Genomic DNA, 23,667 nt, shown 5'->3' with positions numbered 1-23,667 from the left:
CTTTTAGCTCCATTAGTTCAGTGAAAAATGACAATGCAGCCGTTCAACATATTTTTATTTCAAACTTAAAATTTACAGGATGTTTAGCAGAAAAATCTATAATAAAGACAGAAACTTAATGAGTGAATTTATGGTATTTTTATGAAAGGGTCATTAAAGATATTTACTGTAAATTTAAATCTAATATTGTTGATGTACATTAATGTGTTTTCAACAAATAAAGACCTAAAGTATTAAAGTAAGACATTGTTTCTGGATTCAGGGGAATTTACTGTATCTGTTCCACTGATTCACTTTCTACAGTTTTTAGCATCATATTTACAGACATTTTTAACTTTAATTTATTCCAGATTTTTTATGACCCAAACAGTTTGAACCTCAGGGCAGGTTAAACTTTCCATTTGCTTTTTGACCAGAACTGCAGGGATTTCAGTTGATTTCAACCTAATTTCTGCTGGTTTTTCATTCTAATTCAGTTTATTTTGAACTCTTTTTGCTGTTGGAAACATTTCTTTGTTTCAGTTTGCAAACAGCAGCAGTAAAATGTGACTGAATATTCAAACACAGAAGCTGTGGCTGTCCACAGAAACTGGATCTGTTCCCACTGAGGAAAGGAAACCTTCATGTCAGCGTCCTGCAGAACTGCTCTTTATTCCAACCTGAATCACATTTAATGGATCATCTCACCAGAACAGAACCACAGACTTTGTTCTGATGAACCGTTTCAATCACAGAAACAGCAGAACATCCCATTTCCCTTGAACGCAGCGTTTGCTGAGTGTTTTCCAGGCAGAAAGCTTAGCAGGTGACGAAAAACGCATTGCAACGCTCCTCAGAGATTGGACTTATTCTGATGAAGCAGAACCAAGGTGACGCTGCCAGAATCTTCCCAATAGTTCAACAATAATGAGCTAAAAGGTTCTGCTATAAAAACTAAAGTTGTTTTTACAATCATGAAGTACTGAACCAACAGCAGGACCGACCATCTGAGGAAGAGCTTCCACATCAGAGGAGGATCTCTGTTTGACACCACATTAACACCTGGAGAAACATCTAATCAGCCCCTTTCTGTTGACTGAAGCCAGATGTTTGAAACCCACCTTCATAGATACATAGAATGGAACCTGCTGGATTCTCTGCAGATCTTCTACAAACCTTCTCCAGAGAGAAGAACAAACAGCATCATGGAGACCAAGGAACACAGCAGACAGGTCAGAGAGAAAGTTCTGGTTCAGTCTGGTCAGTCCATCATCTGAACATGGCATGACCGTCCACCTAAACTGAGAGGACCAGCAAGCAGAGCAATTATCAGAGGAGCTGCAAAGATCCACAGCTCAGGTGGGAGAATCTGTCCACAGGATAAATATCAGCCATGAACTCCATAAATCTGGTCTTTGTGGAAGAGCTGCAGGAACCAGAGCTACAGAAACGTCTCATGTGTCGTTTGCCTCACAGCAGAAGAAGAAGGAGCTCTGGCCAGATGAGACCAGACCTTCCCCTGGATGGCCTACAAGCAAAATGCTAAATGTGGTGGAAAACTAAAAGAAATGCATGCCTCACTTTCAGCTTTTTAATTTGTAAAGATGTTGGAAACTATTTATCATCTGTATTAAACTGGAGCAATATGCAGAACGTTGTGTTGTTCTATCACATGAAATCCCAATGAAACACGCTGTAGTTTAGGTTTTAATGTGACTAAAGTTCAAGGCGTATGAATACTTTTGCCCATCAGTTTACTAGAACTGCTCCAGGTTATAAACTGAGTCCAGCTACAGAAACAACAGAACCACAGTCGATCCATGACCCCACATATAACAGTAAATACAGTTTTTCTCCTGAAACATTAAATCTGTAACAGACATTGTTTCTCTAACAAACAAAAACAAGGAGCAAACGTTTCTTCAGAGAAAACTGTCTAAATAAGAAGAAATCTGTTACTGCTCTGATCTACCTTCTGTCTGTAGGAGGAAAACATTGATTTAAGTTTATAAACACAAAAACATTAAAAGTGAACACGTATTAACTAATGAGATGTGCAACACCAAACCAGAGAAATTCACAGATGTTTCCTTTAATCTGCTGTTAGTGGCGCACATTAGATTCAGTGTTTTGCAGCTGAAAGCAGCAGGAAACAGATACAAGCAGCACAGAGAATCTAGACTTGGAGCTTCAAATGTGTCCTGTGTTCACTTTCAGTCAGAAGGAGCATCTTTACATGTTTGTGCTTTCATCAGCGAGTGGTTCAGAGCTTTGTTTTTGTTCCTAACGGTGAAGAAAAGAGAGACAGATGCTTGTAAAGCCCCTCAGCCTGTAGAAAGTCTTATCTGAGGACTTAAACTCTGCTAAGGCTTAAAAGACAGACTCCATCCTGTCAGCCACAGCGAGTCACACTAAGAAAACCAACATCTAAACTAAACTGCTTACATCTGTCTTTAAGACCAACGACACACCAACACACGCTGTGGGTGAGGTTTCACTGTGTGCTAACAATGTGAAGAAGAAGGAGGAAGAGGAGGAGATCATTTCTCCTGCAGCAGAGCCGGGATGTTGATGTTCCAGCCGATGGCCTGCCTGTCGAAGCCGCAGGTGAACAGGTTGCAGGTGGTGTTGTCCTCACACCAGGCGGAGCAGCAAACCATCCGACGATGACCCTGAACAACAACATCCAGCCATCAGCTTTGATCTAACAACAAACTTCAGAGTTAAAAACTGAGTCTTTCATTCAAACATTCAGCACAACTCAAATGGTCTAAAATCTACTGGACAACCTGTTAGCTTCATTTAAACTCAGGTTTATGGTTCAGTTTAGGGTTCCTGCATTTGGTTTAGGTCCAAACTTCATGTTTCCAGGCATAAAATTCCCAGAATTCCCAGTCCTTTTTCGCTAATTTTTAAATAAACCAAAAATATTCACAATAAATTTACAGCAAATTTTCTGCCCTGACTGGAAAATTTAAGACAGGATATAAAGAAATAAAAAACATTTTTCCATTTTCACACTTCTCCAGCGTCAGAAATACTTTTAATATTAAGCTTTTCATATTTTTTCCCCTCTGTGAGAACAGAGTAAATACTTATTTGTGAATGAATTAATCTTCGAGTAAAGTAAAGGATTCATCCACAGCGTAAAGGGCTTCCAATAAAATTCCCATCACTGTCCTCACGTCTAACAGCTGATCTCTCTGGTAAACTGACTGTCCACCAGTTTAATGTCTTCATGTTTCCACTGAACCTTTTTAGTCTTCATCTCGTCACATTTGTCCTGCCGACCGACCTGTCTGTTGCTCCGCGGGAGTCGAGCCAGTCGCACTCCGGACATGTCGAACAGTCGGACCTGCCGATTGTCGTGAGGAAGAGCGATGATTTTCTGGTTCACCGACACGCTGATCCTGATGGAAACAGGAAGTGGAGCAGGTGAGAACACAATTCATCCACATTAAGTTCAGTAAATTATTCCCATCTTCCTGCTGAACTGAGAAGCAGAGCAGACTGAAAGGGGCTGTCATCATTATTCAGAGACATGTATGAACAGGTAGGACAGATCATGTCCCACTGCTCAGCCTCCTGGTTCTGTCCTACTGGGTGTTTGCAGCTCACACACCTGTTGACGGCAGAGTCGGTGCGAATGGTTGCTATTGGCGACCGCATGTTCTTCAGGTCCCACACCTTGACGGTCCGATCGTCGCTGCCTGACACCACGTTATCTCCCACAGTGAAGACGGCGGACGTCACTGTGCTGCAGAGGACCAGGAAACAGGTTGGAAGAGCAGGAACAGCTTGAACTCTATGCAGGGTCAGTTTTATTTCAGACATCTGTAGGATTGTTATATGTCTAGCATGATGTATACAATGTTTTCTATATTTTTAGCATTTATTTTTCTTTTTAAACTCATTAATCTCATCTCATAGTGGTGCAGTGATCCGGTTCTTCCACCAGTACAGTTCTTGTTGTTCTTTTTCCTCTTTTCTCACACTGGTTTGACTCCCATTCAACAATTGAACTGGAAAAAGGTTCTGATGAGCAGAACCAGAAACATGTAAAGACGGACGTTATGTCTCTACCAGCTTTGATCACTTTAAATTATTCACCTCTTTGTGTCGGTCTATCACATAAATTCCTAGAGAAATACATTAAGGTTTGTTGTTGAAAGGTGAGAAATTGAGGAAAAACTATTCATTTACTTCTAGTTTTTTCTATTTTAGTAGAATTAATGTCTCGGTACATGAACATTCAGAGTGTTCAGTAACCTTCTGGTATGAAATACATTAGTGTGCGTGTCAGACTGACTCTGTGTGTCCCTGGAAGACGTTGACGGAGTGGATGGACGGGTCTCTGAAGTCCCACAGCCTGAAGGTGGTGTCCCTGGATGAAGTGACCACCAGACGCTGGTTGGGGTGGGTGCAGCAGTGGGTCAGCTCCTGATCATGGCCTGCAGCAGATGTGTTTTAAAGCCTTAAACTAAACATGACTGTAATGCTGGAACATTCTCTGCTTCCTACCAGTGAGCGAGTGGACCAACTCTGAAGTCTCCACGTCATATAGGTTGGCGGCTCGGTCCCAGGAGGCCGTCACCACCTGCTTGCCCCCCACTAGCCAATCAGCAGCGATCACCACGCCCTGATGGCTGCGGAGCGTCGTGATCGGTACGCGGACTGAAGGGCAGTCGTTGGGCCCCTCAACCTCGCCGTCGGCGTCGTCTTTATCTGAGAAGTCCACGTCGTCTTCACAGGGCGTCAGCTGCAGCAGGATGGACAGGTGAGTGAATTCAGCCGCAGAAACATAAAGAGTCTTTATGATAAACAAGCACAGGTGCAGATCTGTCTCACAGTGGTGTCAGCGACAGGTTGGGGAGCAGGAAGCTGCACCATGTATCTCCAGATGTGCGCCGTCTGATCTCCAGAGGCTGCAGGGAGGAGACCAAGGATTTCATGACCGTTAGGGTGAAACAAAAACTAAAAAGTAGTGACTTAAAGATTGGGACGGTATCGGTGCATATGTAGTGAAACACGTTAAAACAAGCTTCAGAAACAGGGTGGGTTTAAAATCTCCATGATCTCTACATCTTTCAGTGTTTGTGTAGCAGACTTCCAGATTTCCATTTTAAACATTCAACATGCAGAGTTTCCATGAATCTAAAGACTTCTGCAGCAGATGCAGGAAATTAATAACCAGGTAACCACTTATTAGTTGGTAGTGCTCAACTTACTGAATTAAAAACAGTATATAAAATAATAAAATGCATCATCTCTGCTTCAGAGCATTTATTAGCTGGTGTAGAGTTTAAACTTAAAACATGCATCAGTACAAAAAGGCCATCGCCCAAATCTATAGATAAAGTGTTTGGGAATAAATTTTCCAGTCAAGAGTTTACAGAGTTGTAATAACAGGCAACAAGCTGCAGGAGAGGAGGAGGCTTCTATGAACATGGCTGCAAAGACACCTTTAAGAAATGGAGCTTGAGTACTGTAATTAAAAAATGACTAAAATAAATTAAAAGTATGGATGATTACCTGTTAGAGCCATCTGCTCAGTGGGGTGGAACTTAATGGAGTTGACTGCAGAAAAACAGAAAAATGTATCGAGTTCGATTAGACCAAACATCAATGCTGTTTCTATGCTGTCCAACTAGGCTGCAACACATTAAACCCAAACAGCAAGTATTACAACAAACTCAATAACATCCAGTGTTTGGATCGGTACCTGATCCTTGATGGCCCAGGTATTTGAGGAGGCATTTTCCGGTCTCGATGCTCCACAGCATCGCGGTGTGGTCTGTCAGAAGTAAATCAACAATCAACAGTTTTCAGCGGATTTAACAACCAGACAACCATAACCGATGCAGATTTATTGTTTTCAACCTGTTAAAACTGAGTAATAAAAGCTGTCTGAGTGCAATTATTTGCCTATTTTTCATTAGTACCTAATCTATTCGAATCGGGTCAGTTTAACACGGTTCAATTCATTTTCCATTACAATAGTGTACCTTCTCAATGCGGGGGGATCGTTAATAACAAGGCGGCCCCACAGTCCAAAGTGATGTTTTAGAGACAAAAACCCAACAACAACCTAGACTACTGCTCTGTTCATGGCTGCTGTCAGACTCAGAGACACAGAAGAGAACCAGAAAGGTTCTGGACAGAAAGATGAAGCACTCTGGATCAGTACAGGAGAGAGAGGGAAGGCATGCCGTATCAAACAGAAGGATACGAGCTAGAGGACCTGTAAGGGCAAAGCTAACGCTACCTAATGCTAGCTTGCTATAGTGATCATATACACAATAAGCCCAGCATAAAACCCTTAAACAGTTGAAGATATTAGTTACTGAAATATGCTGCGACCAGGTGACCACCACCCTCCAACCAATCAGTGACCGACGGTCTGGTTCAGGTCCGTAGCGAACCGCTCTGTTGGTACTAATGGAAAACGGGCAATAGATACATACAGACTTGGACAGATCTGTTGGTGTCCTTGGTCAAGATCTAACGCATGATCACACAGTGGTCAATTTAAATAATTATAGGAACAAAAATTTGTTAAAAAGAAAACAGGACAGCACGACGTCTTCTTTTATGCCTTTCCACAAGTTGGGAACAAACAGAGAGATCTTCAAGTCTACGATCATTCCTCTCAGTAAAATCTCTGTAGATGATCCAGAGTCCTGGGTTCTCTCTTTGCCGTCTTCTCTTCAGCTCTTTCCACAGGTTTTCTATAAACCGTAGATGGCCATGCAAGAAGCTATCTGGTAAACCTTCTCTGTGTGGATTTGGCCCTATGTTTTAGACCGCTATCCTGCTCAAAGACCCAACGACAACCAGTTTCAGTTTTCTGGCAGGAGTCACCTGATTTTCATCTAAAATGTTCTGGTATTTCAAAGAATTCAAGATGTCATGAAGTCCAACAACATTACAATGTTTTAAAGGCCCGCAGCATCACAGATTCTCCACCATGCTTTCCACTGTGTATGATGTAATTCTTCATAAATTCATCTTGATTCACACCTAACCCATCTGGAATGTTTGTTGTACTCGTACTCGTCGCCTTCCGCTTTATCCGGGACCGGGTCGCGGGGGCAGCAGACTCAGCAGAGACACCCAGACGTCCCTCTCCCCAGACACCTCCTCCAGCTCCTCCAGGGGGAGCCCAAGGCGTTCCCAGGCCAGCCGAGAGACATAGTCCCTCCAGCGTGTCCTGGGCCGTCCCCTGGGCCTCCTCCCGGTGGGACGTGCCTGGAACACCTCCAGAGGAAGGCGTCCAGGAGGCATCCGGTATAGATGCCCGAGCCACCTCAACTGGCTCCTCTCGATGTGGAGGAGCAGCGGCTCTACTCCGAGCTCCTCCCGGATGGCCGAGCTCCTCACCCTTTCTCTAAGGGAGTGCCCGGCCACCCTACGGAGGAAGCTCATTTCAGCCGCTTGTATCCGGGATCTCGTTCTTTCGGTCATGACCCAAAGTTCATGGCCATAGGTGAGGGTAGGAACGTAGACCGACCAGTAAATTGAGAGCTTTGCTTTTCGGCTCAGCTCTCTCTTCACCACAATGGACCGGCACAGCGCCCTCATTACTGTGGCAGCTGCACCGATCCGTCTGTCGATCTCCCGCTCCATTCTTCCCTCACTCATGAACAAGACCCCGAGATACTTAAACTCCTCCACTTGAGGCAGGAACTCCCCTCCAACCTGAAGAGGACAAGCCACCCTTTTCCGGTCGTCCGGTGTTTGTTGTTGAAAACTTTAAATCTCAGCAGGACAGAAAAGGCAGTTTCCTGACCTAAACGAGGAAGCATATAATGGTTGTTATGGAGACCTTGTAAACCTGAAGTGCCCCTCTTTGCTGTAGTTTTTTACCAGTAAATTACCTCCATGAAATATACAGCCTGGTGGTCAGTGGCTAACAGAAATTGGTATCTGTGTCATATTTACATCCAAGAGAAACAAAGTAATACAAAAGTTCCCAGAAACTCGGATTAACTAAAGAAATTCAAGTCAAAATGTTAGAAAAGCTCCAGTCATTTTTATTTTAAAAAGATTGTTAGGAGAACCAACTAATGTGATTGCAGCGTTTTGGTTAAAAACAAATATTACGTTTATTTTTTTCCCAACTGCATAAATTATCTCAAAAAGCTTGAATTATACTACTGCAAAAATATTTATGTGAGGGCTCTTTACACCTCTCTACCAGGGGTGACAATAAATGTTCAACCAGTAAATAAAACAGCAGAAGAAGTCTAAATATTCAAGCTATGCTGAAAGAAAGCAGACAGTATGAATGAGGAAAAACCCAACAAACCAAATGAGTTTGTCAGAACGTACCTGCAGATGCGGTACCGAGCACCACAGGCTGGGTCCTTGTGGCACTGAGGTCCCAGATGCCGTCCCTGTGGCCAACATACTCCTTGACCAGCTGGCAGACTGCTCTGGATGTGGTGGCTTTGAAGCTGGACACAATCTGACACCGGTGCCACACGAATGTTACAACAGAGCCGTGAAAAAGCAACAACAGGGTTCCTGAACGCAACTTCCTAAAATGGAATCAGCAGTAATCTGTTTTCTTCTTCTTGTTGAGTGTAAAATAAACGTTTAAACGTTTTTAAATATCTGAGGACTTTTCTGCCACCTCTCAAGTCAAATTATTGATTTATAAAGTTGAACAATAATCTGTCATTTATCTTAATCTGATAATTAGGTTAATCACACTTTCTTTGGTTTTAATTGATCCCATTTTATTTCTTCAGAGCTGTGCAGGAATCCTGTTCTTATTTATGTTACTATTCCACACAGATCATGAATAACATGGACCCAAAAGATTTGCATCATTTAAGGATTTGTGAGGATTCTTGGAAATTTGCGAATATTTGGTCCAATCTGTGACGGCGTAAAATTCAGTTACGACGCGGTTATAATAGATGAAGATAATTTGTTAGATTCTTGAGTCGCAAGAATATTGTCAAGAATTCAGTACAGTTTACACAAATCTATTAAAATACTCCATGAACATTAGGAATCAGTTAACATGCTAAATGCATTTACGAATCAGGTGCGATTAAATCTGAATTTATTACTATTCTTGACAATCTGTAGGATTTTCCATCAAGATATAATAAAAAGTAAATGAGGGACTAGCAGTGAACGTTATTTAAATGGTGATTGTTGATATTAAGTTAAAATGTTTTATGTGATGCATTTGGTTTTAAAATGTGATAAAAAAAATAAAAATAAAATTTCATTTTGTTTCTTTTTTATTTATTTTTAAATATTTATTTTATGTATAAATTATTTTATAAATAATTTTTCTTATTTCTTTGGGGTAACCCCTGCTTCATGAATCCCAGAGTTAAGAACATGTAAGAATGACTACCAATCAGTTAGAAATCAGCTGCGATAGAATTAACTACCAATATGTTAAGAATTAACTGAGATGTTTTGGATTCGGACGTTCTGCACCAAAATTTTGAACAGCTTAAAACGTTTGCCATGACCTCGAGATGGCTCAAGGATCGCAAGACCTGACGATGAATGAAATATGAACCAGGAACTTATTACAATTCAATTAATCCTGAAATTTGGCAGTTGTTGGCCATGTGTGTTATTCGTGGTCCGGGAAGAATATGGGGTTTAGGGAGGCAGCAGGTCAGCAGAACTGGGGGTTGCTGAGGAGATGCTCTGCAGGGTCCTTGTAGTGCACCTGGGCTAAGAAGCTTTATTTTTACATTTTATATTAGTTTCTGAGGCCATTTATTACAATAACTGTTCTTTATGCTTTAAACTCAACCAGAGTACATATAAACCCTGCAAACCTGACGCTGAAAACAAAAACCTTCAGCTTACAGCAAGAACAGATCTGCAACATAAAGATCAAATCAACATAAATGGGTTCAATTATTCTGCATCAGTAGTTCAGGTCAATTTATTTCAAAACGGCACAAAACATAAAAGGAATCTAGAGGCGGTCAAAGCTGGTGAGTCAAGAAACAAGATTAATGTATCAGTTGAGTCACGGTTTGATGGAGGTGTTTACATTAAAGATGGGAATGATACAAACAGGAGTCCTGGTGCGTTTTGGACACAGACCGCTAAATAAGTTCAGACTGAAAGGAAGGAGGAGAAAAAAGGCATCATTCATCTGAAAAGGAAGTTCAATCTTCCTGTTTAACAGAGACAGTCTGTACAAATATTTCTCTCTTGTAATATTTCTCTATTGAATAACTCAAGCAGATGGAAACTGCTGCTGATGAGCCCGATGAGAACCAGAGGTGCCTGACTGTTAGTGAGAATAAGACCCCAGTAGCAGCAAACCGAGGTGATTTTATGGGTCAGAAATGCAGTGAAGTAAATCTTTTTTCCAAGATGAACAAACCTATTTGTCAAACATGGGAGTGGACCCAGATATTATTCCAGTTCAACACTGATGCACGATGATTCAATAAAAAAAGCAGCAGCAGGGACTGAGGCAGCTCATGGTTTTAGCGCTGCAGAGTCAAGCTTTGAGCAGAGGGCCTAAAGCGCCCCGCTGTTAATGTGCTACAGTTTACAGCAGTGATGTGTGCAGTCTGCCGCGGCCAAAGACAGATTTAACTCATTTCAGCTTTGATTATGATGAGACTGGATTACTTCACAGCATGAAACAGAGACGCAGCCACCGTCCACACAGAGCCCTGAGCAGAACGTCGGGCTGTTCAGTAAAGAAACGCATCCTGACAATCCAGATGTAGACGGGCCGTGCAGGATCTGGGCAAGGTCTTCTTAGGTGTTCACTTTAGAACGAGAAACCAAGAACGCTGAACCTCTAGCTCTGAGGCAGGGATATTGATCCAAATCCTTTTTTCCTCTAAATTAAAGCTGAGGAACTTCTAGATCTCGGCTCATAATATGCTGAATGAAGTAAGGGTTTCTACAGCAGGTCTTGTAGAAGTGTGTTCTTCCATGTCTCTGTTGAAATGTGGCTCCTGCAGCGGCCTCTTGCTCCAGCAAAAGTAAGTTACCTTTGACTCCATGTGCAATGATGCAGCATTTTCTTCTATTCTTGTTAAAGATCATCTCATTTGATGATGTACAAAAGGTAATAGGTTGGTTCATATGGAGCAGAAGTAGTATGATGGACAGCTGAAGGCGCAGCTGACCGAGCAGACCAAGTGAAGATGCACAGTGTGGTGTGTCTGAAGAAAGAGGCTGGGCTGCTCTGGAGTCCAACAACCCAACTGCTGTTTCCAATCAGCTTCCCTGTCCCTGCTGAAAGACAGTATCTCCACAGCATGATGCCACCACCACCACAATCCTTCACTCTTGGTTCGGAGCTCGTTCCAGTTCCTGAACAAGATTTCAAACCGGTGACACGCATTTCCACCAATGAAAAGAGGTTCCAAAGTGCGAACCTTGGTTCAGCTCGGGCCACGCAGAATATTTGGTTCTGCGCGAACTGTGACATAACCGTTGGCGGGCCGAAGCCGCACACAATGGAAGCAGCGAGCATGGCGGCGAAGACGGAGAACGTACCGTATAAACATTATTTACGTTTGTAAAAACACACCAAACATGCATCGTATGTCTACTGATTACCTTTACATTCATGCATGCTGAACATATGCAAATGAAGCACTGTACAGATGCTTTGTTTCTGCTTTAAAAGGAACAGCAGCTCAGTGAGCTCCGCTGTGTCGCTACCATGCCTGTGCAAACATTCCTGTTTTGTTTCACAGTACAGTAGTTGACTACTCAGGCTGTAAGGTGATCAACGTTCATAGAGAGACTCAAGGGGACCAAACAGTGCTCTGTAGCACCGACCTGAAGGTAGAAGTCTAAGCAGTTTGTGTCCAGGATGTGTGGGGTCTGCAGAGATGTTAGCTGCCCTTTAGACCATACAGGTCCTGGATGGAGGGAAGGTCAAGCCTGATGATCATCTCTGCAGACCTGATTGTTCATTGCAGTCTGGACCTGTCCTGCTTGTCAATGAGACAAACCACACAGTGATGGACGAACACAGGACAGACTGGGTAATGGCGGTGGTTGTAACTAAAATGTGACCTGACCGAGCAGACTGCACACTGGGTTATAACTGAGCAAAGGTCTAAATCAGAATCCGAATGTTCTTTCTGCTTGAATTTTCTACTTTAGCATGAGAAGCATTTGGAAATGACAGCTGCTTTGCACTTAATATCTCTCCACAGTGTACCATTATGTGAATGCCAACAAGAAGCTAAATCAAAGCCAGGGAGTTGCAACTGAAAACAAGCCTGTTAGTGAGATAAGAGAAGTCAAGTTTTATCTCACGCAGAAACTGATAGAAAAGCTCAAACTCCTACATTTGAATGACCAAGTCTCGTGGGGAGGAAGTGTCGACCCCCTGGCTGGGCTGCTCATGCATATTGGCACACAAGGGGGATAAATTAACAAGTTACCCATGAGTCTCCACCCCACAACTCCCAACTGGTTACGTTGAAGTTGCGGGATCCGCCTACTACTCTGGCATGGCAAGAATTTGAACGCGGCTATGAGCAGAAAAGGTGAAAAGACAGCAGTACCACTCTTTAACATTCATCATTTCATAATTCACCGATGAGCTCACAGTTGTCTTCTACCCATGTCTGTATAGAAGGCAATTTAACATTTTATTTTCTGAAAGACGTGTTAAGATCATGAAAAAACAGAAAATGTGAAAATTCCACGTGCAAGATGACCAGGAAGAATAAAATCTACTGAAGGATGGGGTGTCTTTCTCATCAAATAGGGAAATCTGTACCTTGCTTGTGGACGCCTTGTAGGTTGTTTTCAGTTTCTGAGACAGCTGACTGGTGCTGTGACTTGCTGTAAATCAAACCAAAGCAAATAAAGACACAGTCCAGCAGTCAGAAGAGAGTAACAAATGTTCACTGGCTCAAACAGGGTGAACATGGACTGAGAACACATTAGGGCTGAACCCAGATATTTACATTCATGCTATAAAAGACAACTTTTCTTTTCTCACCGCCTAACATTAAATCAGACTTAAGGTTTCCTGTTTCAGATCATTCAGAATTACCACATTTATTTCTGTTTACTAAATGCACGAATAATTAAGAGAGAAATGTTCTTTTTTCCTTTACTTTCTTCAACATTTAAAGTTTACATAGGTTTCCTTAGCTTTAATGACCTGGGTCAAATGTTTTCTGTATCCCAGCAACGCTTCAACTTTAGCTTCATCAGACCATTGGAGATGTTTCGAGAAATAATCCCGTTGTCCCTGAGTGCAACTGCAAACAGACCTTTTCTGCTGCTTTTGGAGAATTGGCTTCTACCTTGTTGATTGGCCTTTCAGTTCATGTCGCTGCAGGACTTGTTCCTCTTCCTCTTCTAAAGTATTAACAGATATCACACACTTCAACGTTTACAGCCTAGGCTAATTTGCAACGAGCCTGTTCACAAGCACAGAATAAATCGGATAACTGTGGAAATCAGAAAACCGCTTGATCAGATCTAACGTATTTATTTGAACTACAGAAATACAACATTTAGGAAATCCACGTCCACATGTTCCAGTCTGCTGTAGCATTTCGCTTTGAGTAAATATGAAAGTAATGATTAAAGGCACTTCCTTTTACTCTGTTTTCTTTGGAGATGCGCAGATGTTAAACAACGAAAGAAATCGGAGAAGAGCGTTTACATACAGGAGGAAAAGGCAGTATATACTGGGGAGAAATCTAGATCTGGTAATGAGGTTTTGTTTATCACATTTAGCTGTTTACATGGACTCTTGAGAAATGAGATAACCCTGAAAATCGGAGTGAATGGAGTTTCTGAGTGCATGTAAACGGGCTCCATGTCTGTCCCTCGCTCGGCTTTTGGTTAACAATAAAAACAAGATACAAGATCTCAAAAGCAAATTAAAAAAGGTTTGATCTGGTGTAAATTTTTTACCCTAATCACATTCACAGAACCCGTCTGCTTCCAGAACAGCATGATGGATGGTGTTTAACCTGTTTAAACAACTAAACGTGACTTCTTCATATGTCTGGAAACTGCATCCAAGGATAAACCAGACTTGTGGATGTCCACGACCTGTTTCTTAATGTCTCGGCTAAAATGGTTTGACTTTCTGATTCTGTCAAACAAGAAGCAGCGTGTTTGAGGCGCTCCCTGAAATACATCCACAGGTTGGCCTACATTTAATGTTGTAAATCAGAAGCCATGATACCCTCATCCAGCCTTTCCCAAATTAATGAAAGCCATAAAAAAACATTTTATTTTGGGAAAAAACCAACTAGTACCTCGTTATTCTAGCATTTAGCAAACAGAAATAATTTGGTAATCCTACCTGCCTCTAAACATGAAAGGTTTAGTCTAATTTATGATCAGACAATGAGAAACTATGTGAACTTCTGTGAACATCTGGTTTCAACCGTGTTTAAAACCGAATGACTCACCTTTTGTTTTAAGGGCTCCTTTAGCTAAATCTGTTCCTTCGACCGCTTGTCCATCTGCAGCCAAACGATCATTCAGCGATTCGATTTCTCTGCGAACTGAAAGTCAAACATGTCGTTTCAGTTTTACGCTGGAAAGTTCTCAAGTTGGCCCCAGGTGTGAAGACAAAAGGAAAGAGTCTCAAAAATCAATCTAAAAAAAAGCTCACAGTCAAAAATATTTCATCTTCTTTCAGTTCACAAAAAGTGATCTTATATAACAGGAGTGTGAAGCAAACATGCTGCTTCATGGCCATCTAACAAACCTTTAAGATGTTTGGGGAAACGATTTTTAAACAACTGTAAATATAAAACTACAGCAGGTGGCAAAAAAAGTATTACTTTCAGAAAAAGTCAGAAATGTTGCTTAAACTCATAGTTCAGATGAGTAGTCATCAGTAGTCATTACCTTACCTGCATTAGACAAGAGTTACTGCGAGCTGCAACATTTTGTAACAGCGTACAGCTAGCAGCTAGCCAGACTGAGGCCCCCTACTGGCAGGATTTATGTGTGTAAAACATCTCATCCCAGAGATACTTAAACCTATATTAGGATACATTTAAAAACCGTCTACTGGAAAGCTATTAGGTTATTATTGTTGATTGAACTGGATTGTTACATAAGATAACTCCTCTTGCTCTTTACAACAGAGTCAGGTGTTGCTTAGAGACGTTTAGAGCACAAACTATGACTTAATTGTTTTAGAAACATTGCAAAACAATAAAATGGATCAAGAATCTTCCAGTAGTTGAAGGTTTTTGGGAAACGTACGTTCAATGTTTTCCAGGTAGAGGTTTTCAAACTCCCTCTCGATCTGACTGAACAGGTCCAACAGATTGGACCTGAGTGACAGTGGCAGTTTGGATTCCTGCAAGACAAAGAAGAGCAAAATAAGTATGTGGATTTATCATTCAGGAGAGAAACGTGGACGAGCCGATCCACTTCAGAACGTTCTTATATTTATTTTACTTAATTATTATTTTTATTGCATTTTATAGCTCTCTTTTAATTGTGTTTTTATATGAAGCCAGACAAAGACCTAATAAAGTATCTATCTATCTATCCATCTATCCATCTATCCATTTATCTATCTATCTATCTATCTATCTATCTATCCATCTATCCATCTATCTATCCATCTATCCATCTATCTATCTATCCATCCATCCATCTATCTATCTGGTCGTAATGATCATTTTAAAAAGAAAGGACCCAAGAAAAGAAAGCTGCAAGGAACTCCTAAATGAAACAAACATGCTGGCTGCTATGGAAAACGGGGAAAAATAGATCCAAAAGGAAATAATAATAATGCAAAAGAGAGTCTCTTATCTCCCGTTAGGAAGGAGGGAAATAAAACTCCTACAGAGCAGACTGGATGTGTTTTCACAGGTCCAATAATCAAGTTTGGACTTGACAGTATGCACCTAATATGAGCTCATGCTAGCCAAATGTTTCATGACTGAATTAAAAGTTATCTGTCTTTGCCTCATTTTCTCTTTACCATGGATTATCAGCCTGTTTTAACAGCTTAAATCTGGAACAAACGCTGAATAAATGCTGATTTCAACATTATTTAAAAGCTGGAGTTCAGAGTCAACAATTATAACAAAGGTCCGTTTCCTCAGAGATGTGGCGAAGCGGTGTGCGGATTTGTGTTTCTGAGTGTGCAGCTGAACTGAGGCTCGCTGCAACGTTTTCCAAAGAAAATGTTTCCATTGGGTCGTCTGTGAGACCTGATGTTAGCATCTCAGAGCTTAAAGCCACGGTATAAAAACCCAACAGAAACGAGAGGGTTGGCAGGGAGCAGGGCAGGCTGGGGGTTGTCATGAGATCAAATATAGCTGGACTCATGAAGCAGTAACATTATAAATCGAGTCACGACTCGACCACTTTCAAACAGGTAATATAAAACTCCCTACATTTAATGTAAATAATTAGGAACGATTCTACAATGAAAAAATGGACAAAACAAAGAACTGAAAAAGAACCAAAAAACTGAGATTTTGATGGAAACTGATGTCACTGAACATCATATTAAAAACCGGTTTGGCTGCAATATTTATGTTTATTGTCTCAATCAAAAACCACAAACAGCAGAGTGATGAGAAAGCTCATGATTACCTGGAATAATCTGATCACTGTGAGATTATTAACAGTAAAATTCACAGCACAGATAGACTTAATCTGAACGTTTGGATGGAAACTAGAAAAAGAAAAGGTGAACAGATTTTTATCCCCAGCTACAAGCAAAGTACATCTATGTTATACAGTAATATGCAAAACGTATTGATATTGGTAATAAAATGGTAATAAGCACTGAGGGCTGAAAGTGGGTTTAGAGGCTAGCTCTGTTGTCTCACAGCAAGACAACCCTGGCTTCAGCTCTCTGCAGGTTTGCATTTTGAATTTTCTCCGGCCTCGTCCTGCAGTCCAAACACCTACATGTCAGGTTCATTTGTCATTTTAGAGTTGGCCACTAGGTGTCACTGTGACTGTAGGAGGTCATCTGTGTTGCCTCTGTGATGGATCAGGGACCAGTTCAGGGTGTATACTGGCTCAGACCCAGCACCAGCTGGGATCGCCACCACCATCGCCTCACCCACTGACCCGAAATAAAATGAGGCGATTCCAGAAGCGGACGGATGTTTATGTTGAGATAAACAAGATCATTAAAGAAAAAGTTAGTAAAATAAAAGGTACGTTTTCTCCTTGTTCAGATGACTTCTCCACCTCTGTTTAACAGAAACAACATCCCAACTCTACAGAACTAGCAGAACTGGATTTACCAGAACAAGAAGGTGGGGATAGAATCCTTTCAGGGCCACCACACAACACCTCCTCCCAGCACCAACAAGCTACATCACTCTGAAAGCTAGTAGGGAGGTTATACTACTGTCTGAAACACAGACAGTTTAACAGCTAAAACTTACCTCCACTCTCATGAAGGAGTCCAGATTATCAGAGGACTGAAACCAGAACCAGAGCGAGAAAATAAAGTCATGAGGAAAGGATTACAGCACTTCGGACCTGAACCTAACGCTTGGAGGGATTCAAACCCCCAAATTTTTATCTCCTGTGGCTGATAAAATTACTTTTTAACCTGTAAGAAAACTACAATGACAATAAAATATGTTTTATTTATTTAAATATTGTTTAAAGTGTATTTATTACTTAGAAAACCTAAAACAATATCAGGAATTAAGCTTTACTCATAAATAACTGAAAGACATTAAAACAAATATTTCTCCAGCCTCCCTGATCTTCAGGTTTCCCAGTAGAGTGCTCATTGCACCAAACTAACCAGTTAAAGACCTAAAACTGTGTCTCAGTACTTAAAATATTGCAATATAAAAGGATTCAGCTGGTAAGGTTTGTGTTCCAGTGCTGGAAACTAACCAACAAGGTTGCTATTCAGCATCTGAGTTACATGCTGATGTGGAGAAATAATGCAGGAAACGTTAAATGAACAATTAACTTGTTTAGAAGCGGTTTGTTTCTGAGAGGCTTTAAGCCACATTTACAACCTAAAAATAAATCTAATCAAGTGCAGAATCCAGATTAACTCGAACTTATTTCTGTAATCAGAATCGGGTCAAAATCATTTAACCATCTCTGCAGATGCAGAGATGGTTAGACGTAGAAAAGTTTCACTGTTTTTAATCTGAAACAAATATGATGCACTCAGCTTTCGTGGAGTAAAATATTCAGAATGACAGGAAACATACTGGACTTGCCTTTGGTTTGGAACATAAAACTAATGTAACGAGGAAGCTTATTTCACTCCAAATGTAGACTTTATTGATGCCTGATCGGCTCTGACCGATCATCACCAGGTCCAATACTTTACCTCGTCGTAAAATACTCTAAAAAGTCCTACTTATTGTTCAGGCTTTAACATCATGTTCTTTGATGCATTCTTGGTTCAGGATTCAGTAAAAAAACTGAAGCTTAGAGACAAATAAGAAGGAAGTTTGTGTTTGATGGTGAACAATTACCCACCAAGGAAGCTGCAACAATAAAAGCAGGCTGGGTGCATCTCTAGCAGACTTTATCGTCTGGTTGGCGCTGAAGAGTCTTCATCGAGTTTAATAAAATGCTCCAGTTTAAATCAACAATGTAAAATGTATTCACCTCTTCATGATAAAACCTTCAGAACTTGAGCGATGTTGGCTCACAGAACCAGAACAGACCCACTCCAGTTTGGAAATGTTGCTCCCAGTTTAAGGAAAACATCTTTGCTCCTCAATAAAGAACCATCTGACTAATTAATGTGGGCTGAACAAATTCACGTTGAGAACTTACTCCTCCCTTTTCAATAACAGCAAGACTCTAAGACTATAGCCATTTAACCCATTCTCATCATGTCCGAATGGTTGACTCTGCATTTTGAGAGTAAACATGAGGAAATCTGATTTATCCTGCATCCAAAGTTCCCCAGGTCTTCTCCACCTGGCTAGAGTGAGCTCCGAAAGCTTTAATTCCTCACAAAAAGGAGCAAAAACAACCTCTATCCAAGCGATCTGCCTGTGTACAACACTAATGCCGAAACCTGTCCCACATCCAGCTGTTTTCAGCTAAATGACAATAACCTTACATCAATAATCCAGTAATTGTGGCATGCCTAAGCCAGAAATAATGTCCTCTAAACGGGTGCATTAAAACCTAATTGGCTTAGGCTTACAAGTATAGTGCTTACGAGTGCAGACAGCAACAGCAGGACAGCAAGCTAATAACAGCAGGCAGCGAAGAAGAGCAGGAACAGCAGGACATTCATGGCAGCGACTAGACAAGCTGCTGCTACCAGGACACTTCAGCTGTTTAGGTTGGGTTTCTGTGCCATAAAGACATATCTGAAGGAGTCATGATCACCTGTCCCTCCAGCAGGTCCCTCTGCAGGCCCGAGCGGTCCTGCTCCGTGCTGTTGGTCCTGCGGATGGAGAGGCTGTGGGACTTCCTCTTCTGCTTGGCCTGGCGGGCGGCAGCGCTGCTCCCACTCTCCACCGGCATGGCTTCCTCCAACTGAGATGTTCACCAGTCTGAAGGAACACAGAGAGGCTGAGCATCTTCCATTCAGGAAACACACTCGGGGGAAATGCGGACGACTGCTTGGTGCTGGTTGGATTTGGCAGCTTGGCTAGTGTGAATGTGTGAAGTGACAAAATGAATGGGTGTGAAAACAGCGTTACAAGCTTATTTAGCCAGCAACGCCTCAGTGGGAAGCATATGGTGAAACAGAATGGATTTCTACTACAGAGACTGAGACAGACGAAACATTTCTAAGTCATTTTATCTATATATATATATGTATATTCTAAGTAGGCCTAAGCTACAACATATGGGGTAGGGAAGCCGATTTATAACTTTATGTCTGTTCTTATGTCCTGATGCCTTGTTCCTTTCCTTGTTTATCCTACTGTGGTGATGGTAGACCAGCGCGAGGACTCTCAACATCATCGTACCCCCCAGTATAATGACAATAAAGACTACTCCATTCTCTGTCATTTTGGGGGAAGAACAAATCAAACTTGCTGTTGTTCTTCAAATTGGACTAAGGAAACACAATATCAGGAAAACACGCACTTGTGATTTCATTGGCAATTGATTTTTCTCTCTCATGTTTCTTTTTGTCATCATCGTAACATTTCCACTCCTCTTCTTGAGCCCCGTCTTTTTCAGGCACTAAAACCTATATCAGACGTGGGAATCAGGGGCCCTCCATCAAGGCTCAGATATATTAATAACATGCAGTCTGACTGCATGGCACTAGACGTATAACCTAACTACACATATTAGTACTGTGGTAATTCAGTATATTGTAGAGCTCTAAACATGTACGCAGAAAGCAGCAGCTGTTAGCATGTTTAGCTTTTCCAACAAGCTAATCTGACAAACAAAATGCAACACCTTATAGTTCTCATGCTGCCCAATTTCACTTTAATTATTGAGACTAAGATGGCAAAGTTCAAGGAGAGTGGCTGGAACATCATGATGATAGAAAGCAAGAGAGGAGAGAGGAAAACGTAGTTGCAATCGATATTAATTTAATATTCAAATATACAGTCATGTTCAATAAATTAGAACATGCGTTCTGATGAGAATTGTTTGTCAGATTAAATTACCTTTAAGCAGGTACTAAGCATCCTTTCATTGAACCTAAATTTCTGTATTAAAAATGTCTCCTTTTATTGGTCTATTTTATCTTTTATGTGTTTTCTTTGGCTTTAAACAAAAGTTCTCATAATGAACAGAATTAAAGGCTTTGAAACATCAGTCTACTTGGAATTAATCTATATAATGCGAATGAAATAAATTCACTTTTAAATAGTATTCTGATTTATTGAGGTTCAGGGTTTCCTGACAGAGTGTAAAACAGTCCAGCTCAACTAGAGAAAGCCAAGATGTTTGCTCCAGAGCAGGATAAAGAGTTTCTGCTGAACTAGAGGAGTTCTAGTGTTTTCTGCAACGTTTTTCCAGGATGGAGAAGGAGACAAATCAGGGCTTCATCTGCACTGAGTGAGTTTCTGCAAACTGACATAACTCTCAACTTACTGTTCTACATGTTCTAACTCTGACCTTTGATCATAGGATGGGGAGGCTGACCAAGGAAGCAATATCCTGGACTCAAGCGGGTTAATAAGCTTCCTCTGTATGTAGGTGCATGAACTCTATTTGCTCATTTTTTCTTAAACATAGAAAGTACTCCTGGAACAGGTCTTGATACTTTTTGTGTCTCAACTCAGTGCATTTGGGTATCTAAACACAAGGTTCAAACCAAGCATCAGAATGGGGAAGAAAGAGGATTTGTGTGACTTAAAAATTGGCATGGCTGTCAGCACCAAACATGCTGGTCTGAGCATTTCAGAAACTGCTGGTCTACTGGGATTTGGAAATAAATCTCAGTTTCACAGAAAATGTTTAAAACGTAAAGAAAAAAACCAAGTGAGCAACATTTGTGTGGATGAAAATGTTCTGTCGAAGCCAGGGGAGAATGGTTAGACTGGTTTAGGGGGATAGAAAGGCTACAGCAGCTCAAGTAACGACTTGATAAAAACAAATTTTGCAGAATACCATCTCAGAGCACACAATATGTCAAACCTTAAACAAGAAGACCACACTAGAAACCACTTCCTTCAGCTAAGATCAGGAAACTGAGGCAAGAGTTTACACAGGCTTAGCTAAACTGGACCATGACAGAATATAAAAAGGTTTCCTGGTCCATTAAATCTCCACTTCAGGAACAAAAATCTGATGACATGGTCGGGTTTGGTGTGATCAACATGAAAGCATGGATACATCCTGCCTTATATCAACTGTTTGGGCTGCTATCGCTGGTGTTATGGTGTGGTGTTATTTTGTGGCTACACTAGGGGCCCCTGGCACTAACAGAGTGTCATTCAAACACCAGCTCATCTGAGATTGGCTACTTCCAGCAGGAGAATGCAACATGTCACAAAGTTCAAATAATCGAGTTGGATTGTTGAATGGGACAATTAGTTCAGTGTAATCCAGTGGCCTCCACAGCCACCAGATCTCAGCCTGTTAGAGCATCTTTGTGATGTAACGAAACGGGAGATTCACATCCTGAACGCTGAGTCAACAAACTACAACGGCCTGATGCTTTCAAATCAATACGGCCCAAAATCTTCAGAGGAATGTTTCACCTTGTTGGAGCTTATAAAGAATTAAGACCGTTCTAAAGGCAGAGAGGGGGGTCCAGAGCAGGACTACCAAGGTGTACCTTTCTGGCTAGGGATTTGACATTTTTATCTTATATTGTGTCTTGGGATGACATCTGTTGTGAATTATCACCATATAACAAAATGAATTAAACTGTTTGGTCTCTGTCTTATTGAAAACGTGAGGAGCTCGGTCATTCAGGGCTCGCTTCCCTGCACTGAAAGGAGTTAGTTAAGGTGGTTTGGGGACGTGATCAGGATGACCCTTGGATGCATCCTTTCGGAGCTTTTCCAGTCATATCCCACAAGGAGGTGGCCTCACAACAGACCGGTAGCTCAAAGAAAGGATACTTTATTCCTTAGGTGGACCCAGCCAATCCTACATCCTATATCAATGCTTCCTAATTAAAAATGTACATTCTGACCGACCAAACTTTCTTTACATGAACAAATTTCAAACCGGTAGGGAATATTTTACATCTGCACTTCATTCCTTTACAGAAAACATAAAAATGGTTGCTTCTTATTTCGGCCTCTACCAAAAATGTTTAAGATTATTTCCCCAAAGATTATTATTAAAAGATAAGATGAATGTTTATGATGATTAGCACAGGTTGGGGAACACGCCCTTCTTCGTTTTGGTCTTCTGGATAATATCTGTAAATCTGGATGAGATGGTTATGATGCTGGTGGCAGATTTAAATCTAGATCCAGGTGACCCTGGTTGCCCTTGAACTGACAGCAGAAGGTGTGAGGACCCCCCAGAATCTTTTTTCTGTCTCCAGTCGTTGAAAGCCCTGCAGACACCGTTCCTCTTTCCCGCAACAGAATAAAACACATTTGTCTGGTTTTATCAGGCAGTCTGATTGGCTCCTTTTGTTCATGTAATAACATACAAAAAAAAAAAAAAAAACATGTCAACGTCCTAAATGCTGTAAATGTGTGTCTCGGTGTAAGAAAACGTGTTAGAAACACCGCTGAAGTTAAAAAAGGAGCCATTTCTCTAGACTCTACCAGGCTAAGTCAAGCTAAAGTCATCCCCATTAGCTGCTAATAGGCTAACGGAAAAAGACAACCAGTCAAAACACGGCGGCAAACTTACCGGAAAGTCCGTTAATGTTGCTGTTTGTTCCGGGGTGTTGTTCCTGTTTTTGTTCCGTCTGTCATTGTTTTTATTCGGGCGACAAGAAGCTGCGCAGGTTTTTGTTTTAAATCCGTGCTGACAGCTGATCAGAACCGTTACAAGTACGGTAACGAAGCCAATTCCGGCCCGAAGCTTTTCACAATAAGAGCATGACATTTAAAAGCAAAAAGCGTCAATCTTCTTCAAAAAATACAGAATAGCTTCTGCTTGATTAAATCAGTATTTATGTATAAACATACAGCGAGTAAAATTAATAATTTTAGAATCCTCAAGAACAACACATCAACAAAATGTACATACTAAAGCACAACTCAGTCAATTATGAAACAAATGAGTTTGAGAATATGTGAGTCAAGGTCACAATTGTGAGATTCAAACTCTAAATCAGTTATAGTAAACTGTTTAAATGACATTGAT

At 41.2% G+C, this 23,667-nt stretch overlaps 1 protein-coding gene across 1 annotated transcript; it reads right to left on the bottom strand.

The window, feature by feature from the left end:
* Positions 1-38: 38 nt before the first annotated feature.
* LOC124869377 (WD repeat-containing protein 37) lies at positions 39-23,383 on the bottom strand. The gene is made up of 14 exons (XM_047367171.1): positions 23,209-23,383; positions 19,300-19,466; positions 15,202-15,298; positions 14,394-14,489; positions 12,734-12,798; positions 8,311-8,446; positions 5,702-5,773; positions 5,512-5,556; positions 4,828-4,904; positions 4,501-4,738; positions 4,289-4,430; positions 3,602-3,736; positions 3,275-3,389; positions 39-2,651 (listed from the first exon to the last, which is right to left on the bottom strand). The coding sequence occupies exons 2-14, from the start codon at positions 19,435-19,437 to the stop codon at positions 2,520-2,522; spliced, it is 1,488 nt and encodes a 495-aa protein (XP_047223127.1). The 5' UTR covers positions 19,438-19,466; positions 23,209-23,383; the 3' UTR covers positions 39-2,519.
* Between the last annotated feature and the right edge of the window lie 284 nt (positions 23,384-23,667).

Source organism: Girardinichthys multiradiatus, chromosome 6, assembly GCF_021462225.1.
Source record: "Girardinichthys multiradiatus isolate DD_20200921_A chromosome 6, DD_fGirMul_XY1, whole genome shotgun sequence".
Lineage (NCBI taxonomy): Eukaryota > Metazoa > Chordata > Actinopteri > Cyprinodontiformes > Goodeidae > Girardinichthys > Girardinichthys multiradiatus.
This window is presented reverse-complemented; position numbering and strand designations above follow the sequence as displayed.